The 22,415-nt window shown below is 36.0% G+C and overlaps 1 protein-coding gene across 1 annotated transcript; it reads right to left on the reverse strand.

The window, feature by feature from the left end:
* Positions 1–6,239: 6,239 nt before the first annotated feature.
* On the reverse strand, positions 6,240–10,820 carry LOC135728171 (patched domain-containing protein 3-like). Its single transcript, XM_065246313.2, has 4 exons — positions 10,128–10,820; positions 9,726–9,853; positions 8,378–8,523; positions 6,240–8,293 (listed from the first exon to the last, which is right to left on the reverse strand). The coding sequence occupies exons 1-4, from the start codon at positions 10,818–10,820 to the stop codon at positions 6,624–6,626; spliced, it is 2,637 nt and encodes an 878-aa protein (XP_065102385.2). The 3' UTR covers positions 6,240–6,623.
* Between the last annotated feature and the right edge of the window lie 11,595 nt (positions 10,821–22,415).

Here is a 22,415-nt window from a genome sequence, read left to right on the forward strand (position 1 = left end):
ATTTGCTCTTTAGCCATCCAAATTTAAACATACAATAATTATTAAAATATGGTATGAAACAAGGAAATAAAAAAAGAAATAAAGGGCAGAACAGTGTTTATATATCCATCCTGGTCTCACTGTTAATACATAGTAATAATACGTAACTTTTGAAAACACAAAACATACTTTACAATGTTGACGTATTTGAAAAATTTAATTGTAGCATTATTAACTTTTTACACCTACAAAACGTAAAACATTTACAAATCTTTAATATCATAAAGATTGCTGTATAATTTTTCTTACACCATTTTATCGATAATGTTACCACTGTAAACCTACCCCAAACCTTTCCCTAAACCCAAACCCTTTTATACAAAATTAAAAAAATACATTATGTATTCTTTTTTTATTCTGCAATATAATGGACAGAAATATGTAGGAAATTTAAAAGCATTTAAAATATATTTTAAGCCACTAAATAATAAACCTACCCAAAACAGTTTATTAAGATCATGTATATTAGAAATAAACAGAGGTGTAAAAAGTTCTCAAAAATGTTACTCAAGTGAAAGTACAAGTACTGAGTGTAAATTTTACTCAATTAAAAGTAAAAGTATCTGGCCAGAATTATACTTGAGTAAAAGTAAAAAAGTACCACATTAAAATTGTACTTGAGTATTAAAAAAGTAAAAGTAACAGGAAGAATTAAAACTAGATATTCTTGTTTAAACTTTTAATCTCTAAAAACATGAAGTGAATGAACCACATACAAGGTTTCATCCTTTGCAACTGTTTGTATTTAATTGTATTGCATTATCAAACTATAAGACTACTACTGTACCTAATTTCCAACATGATCTCACAAAGTTCTGTGGTATGTCATTGTCACAGATCTACGCATTTTTCTGTGTCTGTACCACAGACTTTCTTTTCCATGTCAGTTTCCTATTTTTAAACCATTTTTGCATGGGTTTGGGGTTAGATTTGGGGTTTGGGTTAGGATGTCACTTTAACTATTGGTTTATACTATTTTTTTTCCCAGACCTTTAAAGTCGAAATGAAATTGAAATGAAAAACTATATATGTATTTTTAATAGTGTGGTATTATTAACAAATGACTTATCTGTGAGCTTCATTATTTTTTTAAAATTCGTGTGTGCTCATAATCTTTAATAAAAAATGCAAATCTCCTCCCCTCCTCAAAACGATCTCTCTTCACTTCCGGTCAAAAGTATGGCAGGTGGGCGGGGTCCGGGAGAAGATCGCAGTGATTAGCAATTAGCAACACGACCCAACTTCAAACGATCCAATCAGATCTCGATGGACAAATTCAAATCCAGCCCTGCCTTATTTCATCTCAAAAGCCGTTTCATTCGGATATACGTCACCACGGGGAAAATAAGGCAATCGCTACTTCCGTTTCATGGCGACTTTAAACAATTGTTGCCTGACGTTAGGGTTAGGAGTTGGGTTTGGATGTCATTTTATGTTACAGAAAGTCGTTCTAACCCTAAACCCACGCGAAAATTGTAAGAAAATAGGAAAAACAATTGAGTAACCAATACGAGAAACTGACACAGAAAAGAAAGTCAGTGGTACAGACACAGAAAAATGCGAAGATCCGTGACAATGACAATGAATTTCAGTATGCAACATGCTACTCAAAATGGTAAAACCTCGAATTTAACTGAAATTTCAAGCTCCATCAAGCCTCTCACAGGCAGCCGATGCAGGAAGAGGTATATTAGACCTTGTTCACACTGTCAGTCCAAATCCGATTTTGGTGCATATCCGATAGGAATCCAATCACATTAAGAACATGTGAACGGCTAAAAACCACATGAAATCTGTTTTTTTTTCTAATCCGTTTCAGGCTACATCCAGAGGTGGTTTGAAATCCTTTTCAAATCGCATTTCCGGAAATCCATTTCAGTCTGACCGCCCTGATTGCATTTGTGTAGCTTTTCGGTTACGTCATGCTGTCACGTCTGAAAACGGCTACAGGACGCACAGATCGGATCTGAACAGTTGTGATACACAATGTGGACAGTGAGTCTGTCAAATTAGATACACTGCAAAAAATGACTTTCTTACTCAGTATTTTTGTCTTGTTTTCAGTAGAATAACTAAAAATTCTTAAATTAAGATGCTGTTTCTTGAAGAGCAAAATGACCTTAGTAAATAATTCTAGTTTTAAGACAAATAATATACAATTTAAGTAAAATTGTCCTTAAAACAAGCAAAATTATCTGCCAATGGGTTGAGAAAAAAAATTTGAAATAAGATTTCTTTTTTCTTAAACACTTAATTCAAGTACATTTTTCTTGAATTATTTAGTTTTGACACATAGGTCAACTGTTTTGGGAGAGGTATGAGCTTTTGCAAGTGAGGTATAGTGTTGTGCTGAACTGTAAGACTTTGTAATTTCTGTTTCAAGAAATGAGCCAAAGCAACTGAGAAAAACTTTAAAGACAGCCACCACATAGGTTTGTGAGGTTGTATTTTATTCGAGGTGTGTAAGAATTAGGGCTGGGCATAGATTACTCTAGATTAATCTCATACAACATAAAAGTATTTTTTGCCTAATATATGAGTTTGTGCTGTGTGTAAGTATAATGTATATTTAAACACACACACACACACACATATATATACTTTTAAGAAATGTATTATTTATATTGTTTTTAATTTATATATATAATATATACAAATATAAATAAATATATATACACATGTAAATGTTTCTTAAATAAAGGCCTACATGACTGTGTGTGTATTTATATATACACAATAATTACACACAGCACAAACTCATATGTTATGCAAACAATTACTTTTATTTTGTATGAGATTAATCTATGCCCATCACTAGTAAGAATATTAATATTGTTTCATTTCAAAGTTTTTTTTTTTATGTTTTGGGGCTATTGTGCCTTTATTTATACAGAATAGTGAAGAGTACACAGGAAAGTATTGGGTAGAGATGGGGAGCAGGATCGGCAAAGGACCTCAGCGATGGGAATCGAGCATACGGTGTTATATAATGGCGCACTAACCACAGGGCTGTCTGCGGCAACAATGTTGTTATGTTTCTTGTTGAGCATGTGCGTGTTACTGCCATATAAACAATAGTGATGTGCTGTGTGCTTTGTGCTTTTGGACTTAATGTACTAAAAGTGATATACTATAGTGTAAAAAATTGTTTTAGTTCTGCAGCAGTTTGTAACTTACTCTAATTTTTTTTTATCTAAATTATTGGCAATAGTTTGTTCAAAGAAGTCTTTGTCTTTACAGAATAAAATTATAAATAACAGCCTCATGCCAAGCATTTTGGGAACCAGAAATCCTTATCAACCTTTTTAATTTTTTTCTGATTTTGGTTTCCAGAAACGCTTTGCATAATGCTGTACTTTGTTTATTTTTTGTTAATGTTTAACTGTTACCAGTAAGTAACATACATGTAAATATACAGTAAGTTACTGGCAAACATAATTTATTACCAGTGTATTTTATGATATGTGTAATTAATTTGGGATATTTTCCTTATTGAGGTCGTATAGACTCAACATAATCAGTTAACATTATGATGATTTACAGAAATCATTGTGTAGTGATATACAATAACAACGTTGACATTTGGAATTTAAACCTGAATTGATTGAAGTTAAGGAAGTGGCCTTAAAACTTAAGATAAAAGATTTGTGTGGTTGAAATCTTTTGTTCAGCATCATTACTGTCAATCATGCAAACAGTTCTTTCTGTTTATATAATTTACTAACAGTCTTTAATTGTTTCTTTTTTTAAATAAATGTCCATGGATAACTTCTTCAATACAGTATCTTGCATGTCTTCTAAGTTATTTGCTCTTCAGCCATCCAAATTTAAACATACAATAATTATTAAAATATGGTATGAAACAAGGAAATAAAACAAGAAATAAAGGGCCTAACGGTGCTGTCATGTTGAACACATTTCGCTTAAGTCAGTGCCTCAATTCACAAATGTTTGTGTTGATTGTGTTTCATATATCCATCCTGGTCTCAATGCGACTGGACGTTGACCCAGAACAGCTCTTTGTCTGTTACGGAGGACAGCAGAAGGGAAAACCTGACTCTAAGCAGAGGATGTTACATGGATAATGGACACCATTGCACACCAAATTCAGGACAGGTCATGCCCGCTCAGGTACAGGCATACTCTACCAGACGTCCTCCTGGGCACTGGACAATTGTTAACACTGGAGTGGTAGTTTCACATGGCTGGTGCAAGACGAGAAGTTGTGGTTTAAAAGTGCATGTTTGTGTAACCTTTTTTAGATACAGAATCAGATACAGAAAGTACATTTACTGGTTAAGTGTGATCTTGCTGGTAATGTCTTGCTCTGTGTTTAAACTAAGGCAGACACTCAGGGCTGTCTTTTAGTCTGCATTTTAGCGTCAAGTTTATTCAAAATGAATGCCAAGGTACAGAGCATTTATACCATTAAGGTTAGTATACAATCCAATCATATTATTAAAAAACATTTAAATCAGCCCCTGATTAAAAAAATCGCTCCTGCACAGCCAAGCCTGGTAAGAGAGAGCAACTATTTTTAGCAGCCACACAATGAGACCCAATTAAAGAAATGTAGTTTTTCACAAAAATAAGGTTATTAAGCACTCGTCTAGTGATCCCGATGCTCCAAAGAGTAATTCAACATCTAGAATGATCTACATTTTCATGTTTTCTGAGAGTTTTTATGATGCACTGTGATGCTGATGTGAGTCTACATTGATGTATAAAAATAAAATAATCGACTTTTAAAAAACATATAACTGCCTATAATACATACTAATTCACAGTTTTTTATTGTATACTAAATAAAATACATACATTACATATTAATAATCTGATGTCCATTGTAAGTAAACCTTGTAGGAACGTCAGAGAAAAAATAAAGTACGGGACTTAATTGGTTTATATTGAAAGGTTATCGCTTTGGATAAAAGCGTCAGCTAATTTAATAAGTAAGGTATGTGAATGCTTAACGCCCACTGGCAGTGACACTGTGTGCCCCCAGTGCAGGAGTCATGGAGTCATACCCCCCCCCCACAGGGCACAGTGTTGTGGTTCTTGAGGCACTTTAGTAAGGAGAATTATAATTGGTGAATTTAAAGCTGAATGCCATTGGCTTAACAGAAAACGGTCCAAAAATGTATTAATTAATAATTCATTTTTATTTATGAACCACAACCTGGCAAGAAGGTCTCAAAAATACCACAAACAAATTAAAATGCAATCCACAAGTGGAAATGCAGATTCAAGGATTGACAAAGAAATGTTACAACATTTATAAATGTGTGATAATTAATTCATGAACATTATATATACATATTTGTAAAACATTTAGAATTTATTTAAGTATATGTTTAAGCAATATTTTGTGCTTTCGCTTGTGTATTTATGAACTGCATTTTGGATTTATGAATCAGATTTTGTAAATGTGAATTGTGCTGTGCATTTATGAATTATGTTTTGAATATATATATATATTTTTTAGATCATTCTGTCTCCATAACAATTCTACTGAGATTGCTTTAAAAGCTATTTTTTTTAAGTATATTAAGCATACAAATAGTACAGTATAGCAGATTTATACAATTTCAACAAATTATTGCACAATAAGTTTTAGTTAAGACATTTGTTAGGTTTAACAGGCTAAACTTGACATTGTTTACAACATATCACCACAAGAAACTACTTTGTTGTAAATTAATAATTAATATTATTACCGATAAATCACAAAAAACAAATATTATTCATATACTATAAAACCAAAATAGAAGAAGTAAACAGAAATGAAAAAAGAAACACACAATAATTTTAGTATTTATTAAAATATCTTAGTTCAGGGTTATAATAAGCAAATAAATTACATATTTTTACACAAATTACAATAAATATGCATATACTTTTATACACATTTTAACATGAAAATATTTGACCACTAACTTTAGCTTTGGTTACAGTTAATGTAAAGTTGTATGTTTATCTCACGGAGTTGCGTATAAATAGCACAAAGTGTGAAAATCGTGCAATACATACGCCAAAGTCCAATTGCATATGATACGCCAGTCCTTCCCATTCACTAAAACGGCGCATCTTTTTTTGTCATTTTATTTATTGGTTTCTCAATGTTTTTGCTATTTTTGTTACCATTTCCGCTTGGGTTTAGGGTTAGAACTACTTTTTGTTATATAAAAATGACATCCTAACCCAAACCCCAATTCTAACCCCAACTCCAAGCGACCATGGCTTAAATATAGACAAAAACATGGAGAAACCTGTATATTAAATAACAAATCTGAAATCTAACCCTAAACCCAAGCGAAAATGGTTTAAAAAACAGAAAAAATTGAGAAACCAAAAAATAAAACGACAAAAAAGATGCCCCGTTTAAGTGAATGGGAAGGACTTGCGTATCATTTATTGGAATTTGGCGTATGTATTGCACGGTTTTCACACTTCGTGCTATTTATACACATCTACATGACACTGGGTATTTAAAAAAATAATAAATTAAAGATTCAACCCCTTGTTGAAGATGATATATCTTCTGAGAGAAATAACGGATAACATCATTTACAAACGTAAACTTCTCAGTAACAATCCAAATCAATAAATCCCTCATTTATCTGTGGTAGTTTTGGGCTCATTACTGTTGATATTCGTGGAATCACTTTGTTACAGCACTCAGGCGGTTTATTTGTTTCAGGTTTGGTACGAGACATCTTACTACAAATCCCAAAGAAAGTGAGGAACACGGGTATGAACATGATGCCATGAACAGCCCCAAACATTATGACTAAAAACATGATTTTAAAGAAGGTCCTGAAGATGTAGCTTTTTGCAGCAGCGAGCACCACTACACCTGCAATAGTGGACACTGCACCTTGTATTATGGGATATCCCAGTTTATAGAGGGCATCTATGGCTTTATCATTCACTGACCGTTCCTCACTGGACACAAAAGCATAAGATATGTGAGCCGAGAAGTCCACAGAAAACCCAATACAGATAACCAGATTAATCATAGATACTGAGTCTAAACTAACATCCCATAATGCCATAAAACCAGTCACACCCACAATGACAGATCCAATAGCAAATGTTACCCAGACTGAACAGAGAGGATTTGGGATTAGCAGGAGTGAAATAACTAACATTGCACATGTAGCTACTACTAGATTTTGAATGGTATTACTGACTATCTCAGTGTATTGATCAAAATAGATAAATGCAGGATGATAGACGGTTAGATTCATGGATGTCTGTAACTTTACACATTTATCTGCTGTTTCTCTAAATGCATTCAGCATGTTCTTCTCATCGACTGCTGTCCTGATGTTAACAGTTTGAAAGAACATACGAGATGCAGAAATGTTATTGTTAGTGAAGTTAACATCTTGACTAAAACCAGAAACACTAAGAAACGCAGTTAAATGTTGTTTGAATTGTGTTTCATTATTTAAATTTACACCAAGAAACCGTCCATATTTCATATATTCATGAAGCCAAGAAATGCGTGAAACTTCTTCATCTTTAGACACCATTGACAGATTGCCAAAAAGATCCAAACATGAGTCGAGGTTCTGACGCGCATCTGAATTCCAGTACTGAAAGTTTTCATCTGTTATAACTAACATGACATTGGGACCATAAGAAGAAAAGAAATCATCTTCATCATCATAATAATAACCAACATATGAGCCGTCTGTTGCTAAATGTTTCAGATCAAGTCCTTCCTGTAGTTGGAAACATCCATAGATGCTGACTGCCAGATAGCCAGAATAAAACAAACACACCAAGATCTTAACCCAGGTCTTTGTTAGAAACGGGCTGTAGTGATTTTTAAAGAATAAATCCATTGGCATTGCCGAATCAGTGCCAGTTTCTTTATCATAAGCTCCACCAACACAACAAACATTACCAGTATCATCATCATTGGGTTTTGGGACCTCCATGCAGGTCAACCAATGTTTATTGCCCTTCTCTCTTCTTCCATTCAATGCAAGACAAGCACCAAAAAATGTGATGTTAAAGATGTAACAGAAGAGAAGAGCCGTACTTGTGTACATACAGAAAGACTGAACAGAGCGAAAGGGAGTTAAGAGACCGATGTAGAAAGAGAGCACATCTGTCAGTGTGGTGATAGTGATGGACACAGCAGCTTCTTTATATGTTTCTGCTAAACGATCTTCAACTTCAATATCAACTTCAGTCTTCTGCCAGCAGGAGATCATAATGAACATATCATCAACTCCAATACCTGGAGAAAAAAAAACACAGAATGTTTACACCTGTAAATATTATTGATATTCTGTATTTACTTATTGTATACCATTAAAATTACCAAGAATGAGAAAGGGGGATGTGGCCACTGTCATAGAAAAAGGCATCCCACAGTAGAGCAGCAATCCAAAACTGGATACAACAGCCAAACCAGCAGAGATGACACCAGCAACAGCAACCCAAACCTTGTTACGAACACAATCTAACCTGTAGAAATAATAAATATGAAATAATATTTATATAGATCAGGGTTTGCCAAAACCGTGGTGGTTGGCAGGAGGAATGGCAGGGGGTATGGGAGGTAATGAAATAAATTAATCAATTATAATTAAATCATAAAATGTAAATAAATTATTTTAAAATAAAAATATCTAATACATTTACTTACAAAATGCATCCCTAGTAATATTATAAAATCAAAGTAAAATAATATAGCTGCAAGTAGCGATGGTGGGCCCTCGCATGATGTTGTCAAAAACTTTGAAGTCTGTGCCAAATTTTGTGAACATTCAAAATGGCGGATGCAATTTTATGGCTAAAATGTCGTATTATGGTGCATAATCGTCATAAGTCAAGGATCCAGAAGATAAACTTACTTTGTTTCTTGGACTTACGAGTCAGCATGAACATGAAACTACTGTAGTAGAATTTTGAACTGTTGGTGGGATTGCGTTAGAGACTTCAATGTTGTAACAGTTGAGACTGTCCTCTATCTGTATAACATATCATAACTATCAACACTGTAAAAAAAATCTTTGCTGCCTTAATTGTTTGTTTAATCAACTCAAGTTGAAGTTGACATATTTCAAGTTATAACAACTCATCTCTAGTCAAGATTTTTTTACACTGAAGTTTTGCATAAATACATGTAAGTTTGGTGAAGATACAGCCTCAAATCCAACCAACATTGGGTACTGTTTGACACTTCTTGCCTCAATGAATCTAATGAGACCACTGTTATGATTGTTGACCAATCCTTGCAATAGTTATAGGCAAAAATAGCTGTTTTCATATTTTTGTGCAACTGTGCATGCAATCTCAGGTGATGACTGTTATTACATGTAGCAAGTTTCAATAAAATTCAAAGTTTTGCAAAGAACCAGCTGTAAGACTACAGGTTGCTTTCTGTCTAAGGTTTTGTTCAATTTTAAATGGCGCAGTCCCACAACCTTTTTTGTGTGTCACCAGACCCAGATGAAAAATAAATGTTTTTGATGTATAACATGTAAATGTGCTATTAAATTATTATAAATAAAATCAGAAGGGGAAAATAATTTATGTCAAGAGGGTTCGGCTGACAAAATACTTTGATATAGAAAAATGCCATGACATACAGAGATAGAATTGTTCAATAGATTTTTGTTAATAAATGTTTATGCTAAATAATCTATATTTTTACCCTGTCTTACCTCAGACAAGAAAGTATTGAAATGGTAATGGCCAGGAAATAAGTGATGGAGAAGAGGGGAATCACAGAGTCTGAGCTTGTCTCAAACTCATTCTGTCTGGATATCGATGTAAAGTAAGAGACATGCACCTGTAAAATATTAAAAGCTGGACTGTTAATTGTTCTTACTGTAGTTTTAACATTGTCCAAGCACATTTTAAAATTATTATGCTGATTTTATTCTGAAACAATGCAGCTAGGTATCAAATGAATTGAATTTATAGATCAATTTAAACAGTTGTCCAAATGACTTTCAAATCTGAGTTACCGGACATGACAAGACGAATATGAACATGTTTCAGCATTGAATTAAATTAAAATACATTTTAACACATTACTTCTTTAAAATACAGATTTAACTCACCATCATAGTACTTGAATAGTTTGAGAAAAAGTTTTGGAAACCATCAAGCCACTGAGTGTTTCGTGTTGAGTTTTCTTCTTTAAGAAAATAAAAAAGTCTGATTGCTTTAGCGCTGCTTATCTCTGAGCTTCCAGTCTTTAGCTCTACACCACCAACAGTTGTTCCTAAAAATACGCCATTATTCACAGGATATCTAATGGTTGTAAAATTAATTTCTCCAGGATTGTAATTTATGAAGTCCAAAATTGCATTTGACACGCAATTTCCTTTAGTTTTGGCACAAAGGTTTATAAAAGTGTCACCTGCTGTTATACTCTTAACGTGTCTATCTAGCTCAATAATGTCGGTAAAAACAGCTTCAGTCCAGATGTTTTCTCCCTCCAAACCTGTAATGATCAAAGATGCATACGATCCATCAGACGAAAGTCGCAGATGAGAAAATTCTTCAGTTTGTGGAAAAAATTCCTCTACAATCTTCCTCTCCTGTTTAGCCGGTCCATTTACAGGTGTGAACTGATCTTCAATATCATTTGCCTCCCTGTCTTTAAGAAAGATAAAACCAGCTCCAAGACCAGCAGCTACAAATAAAGATAATATGAGAAACACGACTGGATGTCTACCAACAACACGCCCAAGCTTTTTAAAGGCCAGAGAAATTGGCCTTTCAATGCAGTTAGTTTTACATTTCACCATCTTTCAGCAGTTTGCCTTCTGTGTCCTCACACAACAGTCATTGTCTTGAATCGCATTAATGTTGTCATCACTGGCAAACTAAGCCAAACATCAGGTTACTTATTAACCAGTGATAACAGCTGTTTGATAAACTGTATGTGCATACCCACAGCAGTATATACACTATATATGGCAATATAGTTAAATATTAACTAAATGTATAGTTTAATCCAATTTTCTATTGTAAAGTTACATTTAATGTTCAATAAATTACATGCTTTTTCCCAGACCAAATTTCTCCACAACCCTACAGTAAAATATGTTCATGTAAAATGTGCATATACACAAAGTAGCGCATTTTAAAATAAAATTGACTTTAATCAAACCAAGGATCCGTGATAAGTTTTGTGATCCGTCTAAATTCCAATCTGTTGTACTGCTGCAAACTATAATTCGACGGAAGTGAGGATGTATCTTTGATCGGCCATTTTGAATTTTGTCATTAAGTTCAGTCATTTACGAATGCAAATGCGTATATCAAAACTTGGTATGGTTTATGTGTTACATGTTCTGATAGCATATGCAAACATTTAGGCTGGCACCCCCTAGTGGTCACGAGATATAAAGAAATTCATAAAAATGCTTTATCAATTGATTTAATTGCCATACTGCCATAAGACTTCACTATATTGATTCTGTGGCTCATGCAGAGTACGATGGTAACAAATGTCATAGTTAAACCTACTTCCTGTCCGCCATTTTATAAACTAAAACATACTTTTTCGAACACCTCCTAGACTGTTTGTCTGATTTGCTTAAAATTTGGAATGTAGTGTAAAAATGTATTGTCATTAGATTTTGTGTCTTTACCTCAGATAGAAGACGTCTTGTTGCTGTTTTACTTTTGTTCTGGAGATTGATCTCACGCTCTTTCATTACACTACGGTTAACACGATCTGACACACACACAGACCAGTACGTTGCAACAAGTTGACCAAACCACGGAAAATACCGGATTTTCTGAGAAATCATGCACACGCAAAGGCAGCTCAAATCTGCCACAAAATTTTGAGCAGTCTATCACGCAGACTTAGAAACAGCAAACAGGGAAAACAATAAAAGTCATGACTTAAATAGCATCCAGCTAAGTGCTAGAAAAGCACACAGTGTAAACTCGACCGCGATCACTTCCTGCTGCTCACCCTGCTGAAAAAAACCACAAAACCATTACAGAAAATTCTAATGGTTTCCATTAAAATAACAATAGGAACCATTAGCTTTTACCATTAAAACCACTACACTGTAGTGTGTTTTGGGCCATATTCCATTAGAACCAATACATAGAACCAACAGAACCAATACATACCATTAGGGACCAACAAAAACCAAAACACAATACATCTGTCTGCAGATTGTGCTATTGACAAACAAACTATAATTCTAACCTCAAATTTCCATATTTTTGCTTAGGCATTGGCTATGGCTATACAAAGAGTCAACAGTGATGGACAGGACCACTAATGATTTACATAAAAACAGATAATACTGCCTTTAATCATTATCTATGAGCATTACTGTAAATATGGCATTTCCTTGATCCTTGTTCCTTATGGAAACAGATTTGTTTTAATCTTATCTCTCAAAGTCGACTGTTTATACAAAGACAATCAAGTACAGTGATACACAAGCTGATGGCCCATTTCACACAAATCCAACTTCCATAAAGTTTCATGATTTTTTGCTAGAGAAAAAATCACTGTAAAACAATAGCTGTTATTATGTAGCTGGTTGCCAGTAACTTACTGTTGATGGGACCTTAGATCCTCACGTGCAGAATGTTTTTATTTTTGTGTTCTTTAGTTTATTCCTAATCATTTATTTACATAATCGTTTTATAATCATTAGTTATACATATGTTTATTTGATTATTCAGTACTATTATTATTATTATTATTAATTTCATTATTTGCTCATTTAAATCATTACATTATTGTTTATTCATTCATTCATTGATTAATTAATTAATGAATTCATTATATTTCCTTGTATAACAGTGCATGTTGAATTCATGCTGGTTAGACGAAGTTTGAACATTTAGACATATGCAACTGATATTGTTCAATAAACTCTGGTGGGATCTTGCGTCCTGGGCTGGATCATAAATATTTTGTCTGGCGTAGAGACCTGATCTAACACTGTAAAAGATAAAGACTTAAAATATTTCATGTACAAACTTTGAACAAACTGTTGCCAGTAAATAACATAAATTTAAAATCTACAGTAAGTTAGTGGCAACCAGCTAATACTGTAATGTCTACAGACATTTTTTATAGTGTAGAGAGATGGGGGAGGATTCATTTTTTTATTTTTATATAATCCTAACATGCAGTATTATTTCAAAGTAACAGTTATCCGGTGTGAATAAAATAAAATGATATGTTTGTGAGAGAAAACTATTATTATTTTAAGATTATTTAATATTCCAAAGAAAAACAATTTTTTTTGTTGAAATTTTCTTTTCTGTTTTCAAACATAACAATAAACACAAACATCAGACAGAACATATACACCAAAAACACATGCACGCACAAAATAAAAAAAAGAAACAAAAAGAGAGATACAGTTGAAACAATTGGGAATTCAACTTTAACAAATCAAATCAGGTGGTACTATTTTATATAATTCAAAAATGGATTATAAATTATTTTATAAAATAATTAACTTCTGCAAACGTTAATTAACGTTCGACCACCACAAACCAGAGGACACATTAATATTTGCTTTCCATTTTAAAGCAACACATTTTTAGCTATTATCAACAAGATTTCAGTAAGCTTATAGCTTGATTATGTTGAATATTTAAGTTAGTAAAATTAACTAATAAACATATCTCTGAATCCATTGGAAAATCACTTCCAAGGATCTGTGATATTATATCCAAAATACCTTTACTTTAGGACACAACCAGGTAGAAATAAAAAATGTTCCTTCTTCTGTACCACATCTAAAGCAAATGGGTGAAATGCTATTTTAAAATTTTTGGAATGTAAACTGGATTAATCTATATCTGGAATTCATTGAGGTGACCCCATATTTGCATAACTGACCCCACAGGTCGTCACCTAACGTTATGCTCCAATCTTGTTTTGGATTTATCTGGGTGATCTACAGGCTGCTTCATATATTCTTGAAATGATTTTATATAGTGGCTTATCCAAAAAGCAGAATTGTTCCATAACTGTCAATTCAGTTATCTTGGGATAAGTTTTGGATTTTGCCCTTAAACAATCTCGTAATTGCAAGTAAATCATTCTTTATTACTTAAGTTATATTACATTAATTTTTTCAATATGTTACGGTCCAAGAGCCTTAAAGGTTATTTGTTAAGGTATGAGAAAAATGCTGCCATCTAGTGGCATTGTTGTTTTCTCTTTCTTTTACTTACACAGGGAGTAATTGCATCCCAGGTGAAGTGGATTAAGGAGTTTGCTCTGTGTCATAAAGGACGAAACGTCTCAAGACGCAGTGCTGACTGCTACACTTTCGTTTGCCTGATCCAGACCTTTAAACGTTGATCATTTGTAAAACCATGTGAGGTTTTTGGTGTTGTATCATTAGATACCGTGTCCATTTGACCTAATTAGCTAACTGGTTGACCACACTTTTGTTTATTTTGGATCTTTTTGACTTGCTTATTTATTGTGTTTATTTTAGTATGGAGGCTGTAGGTAGAGGGAGCCATTTATTTTCTACCCCCCTGTTTATGTTAGGGAGACACGTAAGCATGTGTCATTTGTTTATTTTTACTTTTGATACAGCTTATTTAGTTTCTTTAAGAGTTGGAGCGTTTTTGTTATGTTGGCTTGACCCTCTCCTGAAGATTTGCTTACTTTATACTTTTGGTATTAATAAATCACTACTTTATTCTCAATTCATTATTGGTTTATTCTGGATCAGGAGATTGATGTGTCCGTCAGTCATTTATTTTATTACATTTACTTTTTTATTTCAATTGTTACATTACCCTTCTTGTTTTCCCTAGACACATAAAGAGGTATGTAACAAATATTTGAAATAAATATAACCACTCTACCTGATCGAAAGCCTTTTCGGCATCTAGAGAAACATCTGCTCCCTGTATTCCAGTCTCACCCCATTTCGTCAATATTTGACGACACTTGACCATTCGTCATATGTTGACGTGAAGGGTATACCTTTCGCGTCATTTTTTGACGAACTGGGGACTTCAATACTATTACGTCCGTTGCATTCTCTTTCCTATTTTATTACCATTTGCGCGTCGGTTTAGGGTTAGATTTACATAATGACATCCCTACACAAACCTAACTCTAACCCCAACGCCAGGTGACAACTGTTTCTAACCCCAACGCCAGGTGACAACTGTTTAATTTCGCGTACACTGTTTAATTTTGCGTAATCTAACCCTAAACCGACGCGCAAATGGTAATAAAATAGGAAAGAGAATGCAACGGACGTAATAGTATTGAAGTCCCCAGTTCGTCAAAAAATGACGCGAAAGGTATACCCTTCACGTCAACATATGACGAATGGTCAAGTGTCGTCAAATATTGACGAAATGGGGTGAGACTGTGTTACGTATTCAGATGTTCATTATAGCCAAACACGCACAAGTGATGAGTTTAACTCTTACTTCTTTTTGTAAGTCATCTAAAAACAGTTTTTATATAACTAAGAACTGTATATATTCAATTCAGGAGATGCTCTGAATTTAGTTAATGTGCATAATAGTTGAATTTTGTGTTAGCAGAATAATATTTGCTCATCTGCTATGTATGTAGGCTTATGTGGTACTTCTGTGACTGTGGTTTATAACTTTCTTTCAGGAATGTGTCTGCATCACTCACCATGAAGTGGAAAGAGATATTCAAAATGTTTGGAAATTGCTGCCTCTTATGCTTTTTATAACGCACAAAGTTATATGGTAAGATGAGCCACAAAGTTTGTGGAATAGCTCAGAGCAGACCTCTGTTGTAGTTGTAGTTTGTTAGTTTGTTTTTAGTTGTTTTAGTTTGTAAGTTTATAAAATACTTATTATTTATATAATATGCTTCACAATCTACAGTAGGTGTCGTGTCTGCAGTCATTAAGGCTTCTGTTTATTCTATATCATGTCCACAAGGCGGCGCCTTCACATCAGTCTTCACATCATTGTGTCACTTGTGCACATCAAAAAAAGCAGTTTCTCATTTCTTTGAAGTTGCAAATTCTTTGGTACATCCATGCAAATGATTATGTACAATTACAATGCTTATGTCATTTAGATAAAAATGTACTATAATGGGTCTCTGTTGACTAGTCTCACCCCCCACAACATTAAGGCATTAGTTCATAGTATAAGTCTTTACATAATTTGACTCTTATCCGTACACAATGACACAAGGACTTCTGACACAAGGTCATTCTAATGGCATTGACACAGATATTTACTTTTGAGAGAACTAAGCATTTTGAGCAAGAGACTGGCTTTTGCAGCTAATCCATGGTGTTTTGATATTTGTATGAATTGTTTTGAGAAATGCACTTACTGTTTTGCAAAAGTCAAAGATGATTCGAGAAATGTAAGCAACTGAGAGAAACTGTAAATGTGTATATGAAAAGTTTGGTTCCCCAAACACTATTTAAAAAAATAGTTACCACCAAAAGTGGATTTATTGCACTCAAATTATGGATTTGAATTTTAAATTTTATTATAACCTAAAGATGCTATGTAAAAGTTTGTAAGTTTTTAATGTTGACTCTGCAAATCCACAGCTTATTCACTGAAAAAAATGATTCATTCAATTTACTCAATTTTTTAAGGTAAGTGGTTGCAAACTTGCAATCTATTTATTTAAGCTACATTTAAACAAAAAAGATCAGTAAAGTAAGATAAAATAAAAAACTTAGTTTAGTTTGTCACACGTATGATTAACATGAAGGCAATAACGTTTTATTTACCCTTAGTGCGGGAGTCACAAGTGTTTGTTTTAGACAGATTGTAAAGTTAATGGTTCAATAAGGTCTGTGTATAAAAATAAACTACCTGCTGTAAATTAACAAACTATTAATAAACCTACCGTATGTTGCCAAGGCATAAGAGTTATAAATTAATATTAAATTAAGAGATAAGCTATCATTTTGACAAATGGCTTAAATACACTGTATACACAAAACCATATCCTCACTGCTGCGACAGGCCATCCTTTGTCCCGTATTTCAGAGTGAGAAAGTTGGCAACCCTATTTATAATACATGCTGTGCTCTGTCTGCTGATATGATACTGTAATAAAGATTAATGTTTATAAAGATATCAAAACGGATATAAAATATTGTTTTATCATTAAAGTCTGATAACGTCCTATTCAAATAGAATGTTTGGGCATATACCACAGTACTCGTCTCAGACTTTTTTTTTAGACTCGATAGAAAAGCTAACCAAGCCAAAGTGAGGTGAGCTGACCCGACCTGACCCAAACCAAACTGTGGGGGACTATGCAATGGAAAAGCGCCATATGACATATGGTTTTAAAGTACCACAAGAGCGTTTCAAGAGTTGCCGGCTGGCTCAGTTGGTGCACTCCTGTCCATTACTGTAGGTCCTGTTCTTTAAAAATAAACCTACATAAAGCGGAAATGACATTGACAACACAGAATAATGTACAAACATTCATCATTAAATCCTTTTAGCAGTTTATTTTACATGTGTCTTCCATATTTTTTTCAAAAGACCTTTGCGCTTCAGAAACCATTTCAGTTTTGGTTAAAATTATTTTAAAATTTAAGTATTAGCATTATAAACACTGAATTAATATATATGAACTTAAATTTAGGACATTAATAAAAAATTGGAAATGTTGGACATAAAATATAGAATATAAATGCTGAACTGTTTTTTGCAGTATTATCCTATATAAACTTAGCCTGGGTGCCAGCCAAACTTAGCTCGCCCACAACATGTCATGGAGGGCTTTATACGATTATGGACAGATGATCAACAGTAACGTAATCAACCACATCACCAAAGAGAACTTGTGTTGAAACTGGAGAATTGAGATGTGAAGATTCTGCCATCTTGCATTGGTTTTAAAAAAGGAAAAAAAAAAAAACGATCAAGGCATTTGTTGATTGGAAAGCTGTTTTTGCCGTCCCTCCTGCGGGATTCAGCAAAAGGTTAATTTATCAGCTGGCTCCGATGGTCGCTAAGAAGATGGAACACAATGAAATTGGGCAACTAGGTGTGCACGACAACGTGGATATAACTAGCTGTTGTTGCCAGCTCCTTTTCGGAAGCCGGTGGATAAAGTTCATCTAACTTACAAATGGTAAGAGATAGTCTGAATGTATGATTCAGTAAATAACTCACAATGTCGTGATATAAATGAAAGGTTGTAAGCTTTGTAGGTGTCGATGTACGTTCGCTAACTCAGACTTAGTACAATCATAATGTTAGTCTCATTTTAACGAAATAACTAGCAGTTCAGGTTAGAATATATTGGTTATCCCAATTGAGTGCAGAGGCATTTTTTGTCCAGGTTTGTTTTAATTGGTAAAGTTTCCATGCTTTACTTTAAGAGTTTCAGATAAATAGTATATGCATTGTTGTGCATGGATTGATCAAAGAGATAGATCACAGGCTTGCCTGTTCAGCCAGAATCACCTCGAGGTCAGTCATTTTCGTATGCGAAGCCGTGCACGCAGTTACCCATGGCCGGGTCTTTGAGCAAAACGCCACTGTGTCACGTTTAACTGTTGAATGTGTCTCACCGACTCTCATCATCAAGTTGCCGGTGTGTTGAGGCTGTATCAGGTCGCACGCCTGCGTCTCTTCTGCGCATGTGCTTTAACGCGAGTCCCAGGTATGCGCAGGCAAGCTCTCATCATTAAAGGTATGAGCATTCATCATTAAAGGTATGTTGATATTCTTTTATCCGTGCTCTTATAGTCTCCTACAGAATTCCCCTCCAGGATTTTGATGAGAGTTAACAGTGTGCTGCTTGGATCCAGAAAAGTCACCAGAGAGACATTAACAGCTTTGTCAATGAAAACAAGATTCTGCAGAGTCATCGTTAGCATTGAATTAATGCCCAAATCGATAAGATGAACATCATTCAGCTTATCCAAGCCAACACCAATTGTTTCACTGATCATTCACCTTATACACCTTTGCGGAGAGGATGGTGTGGATTGCTCGGGTCCAGATAAGTTCACTTTATCTTTACTAATGGCTTCATCTATTAGTTTGGACAGACGCATTTTTCAGTGACTTGTTTTGAGTAAGGATGTTATTCTGGTAGCTTTTGAAATCAAATCTGCACACAGCTTGTTGAGGCTTATTGATCAAAAGCCATTGCTCAAGACTTTCATAAATTTCTGGAATCCCCATAAGCATGATTCCCCTTGCCTCCAGAAATTTTTGGGGATGCACTCTGTTAAACAGAAGGCCAAGATTTAAAGCCCCCCAGTTGATGGACTGTCAAGTCCAATGTTTCTTCGGTACTGGCAAAAGGTGTACTGGCTGAGGGTTCGGTCGCAAAACCCAGCCCTGTAACGCCACCTGTGACAATATAGACAGATCATTTCTGGAAAAGACTTTGTTTGGGCAACATTGTAATGTCTGACAGCTGGTTCTTATCATTATTATTCAGGGTTATAATGAGCAGGATCTGGTGTGTGAAGTATGATTCAGATTCTTTCATAGGGAGAAGATCAATGTCGTAAGATATTACTTTTTGAAATGTTATTGCATCTAAAGCCAAAGACTTTCTGTCCAAATGCATAGATTTCAGCCAGTGGTAGATTAGTGGAATGTGTACTTGCAAATACCATTGCTGCATTATTCGGGACATGAATAGATAATGAATGTGGACTTTTGTTCAAAGTTTTTGGATCTACTGGTATAAGGTGGAGGGTATAAACCTGTTACAGAAAGAGATTCAGGGCAGGCTTGCAAACTGTGGAGAGCTGAAAACCTCCTGAGGAAGTGCAGAAGGAAGGAGCAAACAAGATCACTCTTCTACAAAGATCCTTTCAAATTTGTGAAGAGTCTCTTCACAAAGGAGAAGAGCGGAAGTCTCTCAGTGTCAAAGGCCGACCTGGAAGGACATCTGAAAAACTCCTCCACAGATGACAGACACCATGAAAAAGTTACACATGACATGTCACCAGTCAACCCACCACAGCACGATCTGGATATCAGTCCACCCAGGTGGAGTGAGGTAGAACAAACCATGCGTAGAGCAAGGGCCGCATCTGCTCCAGGCCCCAATGGAGTTAAATACAAGCTCTACAAAAATGCTCCAGCTGTCCTGTGATTTCTCTGGAAACTGATGAGAGTTGTGTGGCAAAAGAAGGAGATACCAACATCCTAGAGGAGAGCCGGAGGGATCCTTATACCCAAGGAAAAAGGACTCTCCAGAGATCAGGCAGTTCCGACAGATCAGCCTTTTAAATGTAGAGGGAAAAATCTTTTCCAGCGTGGTCGCTTACAGGCTGGCAGGATACCTGCAAAGAAACAACTTGATTGACATGTCAATCCAGAAAGCAGGCATCTCAGGCTTCTACGGTTGTGTAGAACATGCTAGTGTCATCTGTCATCAGATCCAGGTCGCCAAAAAGGAGGGAACAGATCTTCATAGCTCATATGTAAGGAAGTGGCTTGGCCTTCCCAGGTGCCTCCGCAGTATTGGACTTTATGGCAAAAGAATGCTACATCTGCCCATTAGCAGTCTGGAAGAGGAGTACAAGTGTGCCAAAGTCAGACTGGAGATGATGCTACTGGATTCGAGCGATTCATTTGTCTTGACCACTGGAAGGAAGTGGACCCTGTTGACGGGAGGAGGAAGCAAGAAGGTGCTCCCAAGCTGTGGCACAGGCAAAGCAAGGACAGTGGATGGCATGGGAAGGAGTGGAGAAGAGGAAGATCTCCTGGAAGAAGCTATGGGAGATGGAGCTGTCAGGGCTGCCTACAATGTTCTGCCTTCTCCCACAAACCTAAGCCAATGGTATGCAGAGGACCCCGCGTGCCCTCTATGCCAAAGTCTAGCAACACTGAAGCACTTCTTCGTGGGATGCAAGATCAGCCTCACCCAAGGTCGTTACACCTGGTGGCACAACCAGGTGCTGAAGTGTCTTGCTGCAGTTTTGGAAAGTTGACGGACAAGTGTGAATGCCATTCCTCCCCCATCATCCCAGTGGCAGTCAACACCATTTGTTTGGGAGGGTGAAAGTCAAGCCACCCTCACCACCATAAGATCAGACTCTGGTCAACTAGGCAGAGCCTGGACTGGACTGGAAGCTGTTGGCAGACCTGAACAAGAAACTCTGCTTCCCAGCTGAAATTGCAGCCACTAACCTGCGACCAGAGTTTTTTTATGGTCAGCCTTGCTCAAGCTTGTCTACATCTGCGGGTGCAGTGGAGGAGGCCTATGAACGGAAAATGCTGAGGTACACTGAACTTGCAACCGATGCACAACAACAAGGCTGGAATGTGAGGCTATGCTCAATGGAAGTAGGTTGCAGTGGGTTCGTAGCCACCTCAACATCTAGGCTACTCCAGGAGATGGGAGTGCGAGGAAAGGCCCACCGGCAGGCAGTCAAAGACCTTTCAGCGGCTGCGGAAAAGGGAAGCCAATGGCTGTGGATGAAGAAAAAAGACTCCGCCTGGGTCTTCAAGTGAGTTGATGGCACCTAGGGAGTGAACCTGGGACGCTGAGATTCACTGCTGAACCCTCTGGAGGCATTGTGGGCCTATCAGCAAAACACCCAGGAAGGAGGGCGCCCACTTGACAACCCAAAGGGTGCCATCACTCAATTGGCCATCCCACAGAGTCTCAACGATGCCTTAGGTAAGTATTAAGGGATATCAACATCAAGTCCTATACAATAGACTGGTGTTGTTGGGTAATTGCGGTAGTTTTCCACTAAACCTGCATTGACAACAACATTGGGGCCTCTGGCCTTAGTCAAATGGGTTGGCATGCATGGTCGGGTTGCGGTGAGATTTTGGCATTTTCTTGTGGTCTTGTGTGTTGCGGCAAGTAGTATGCCATAGAGCAGTAATTCTCAAAGTGTGGTCCACGGACCACTAGTGGTCCGCCAAACCCCCCTAGTGGTCCGCCAAAAGATGACCTAAATTAGGCAAGTGTTTATACCAGGGCTATTCAATTGGCGGCCCGCGGGTCAGACCCGGCCCCCAAGGTAATTTGATCCTTCCCTTTATGTAGTCTGTAAATAGACATCTCTAGAATAAATTTAGTAAGTTAGACAACGGGCCCTACAGTTACGAGTTGATGCGCGTGCGTCTGTTTCATACAGCATGAGCTGCAGAGCGCGAGTCACGTGACTGCTGCGAGCAGCTTTGTCACGTGTTTATATTCGCGCTTTGGTCCACAAGTTCAACGCGATCGCCTCCCCCGCTCGCGCCCGCGTCTCAAGGCGCGATAGCTGACTGTGGTGAGTTAAGAGACCGGACTCTATGGCTGTTTTAACTTTATTTGTTGTATTTCCAGCTTTAAAACACTGCCTTTTCCGACAATTGTTGTCTGATAAGTCTGCTCAATTATGACTTGCTTATCAACAATGACATTTACGTTACAT

This window comes from Paramisgurnus dabryanus, chromosome 13 (genome assembly GCF_030506205.2).
Source record: "Paramisgurnus dabryanus chromosome 13, PD_genome_1.1, whole genome shotgun sequence".
NCBI lineage: Eukaryota > Metazoa > Chordata > Actinopteri > Cypriniformes > Cobitidae > Paramisgurnus > Paramisgurnus dabryanus.

What these genes read in the sequence shown, in the direction of transcription:
- LOC135728171 (XM_065246313.2), bottom strand. Translation starts at nt 10,820, where the DNA reads ATGGTGAAATGTAAAACTAACTGCATTGAAAGGCCAATTTCTCTGGCC. An exon ending in ACTATTCAAGTACTATGATG is followed by an intron (nt 9,854 to 10,127) that starts GTGAGTTAAATC and finishes AATATTTTACAG; the next exon opens with GTGCATGTCTCTTACTTTAC. An exon ending in ATCCCCCTTTCTCATTCTTG is followed by an intron (nt 8,294 to 8,377) that starts GTAATTTTAATG and finishes TTTTTTCTCCAG; the next exon opens with GTATTGGAGTTGATGATATG.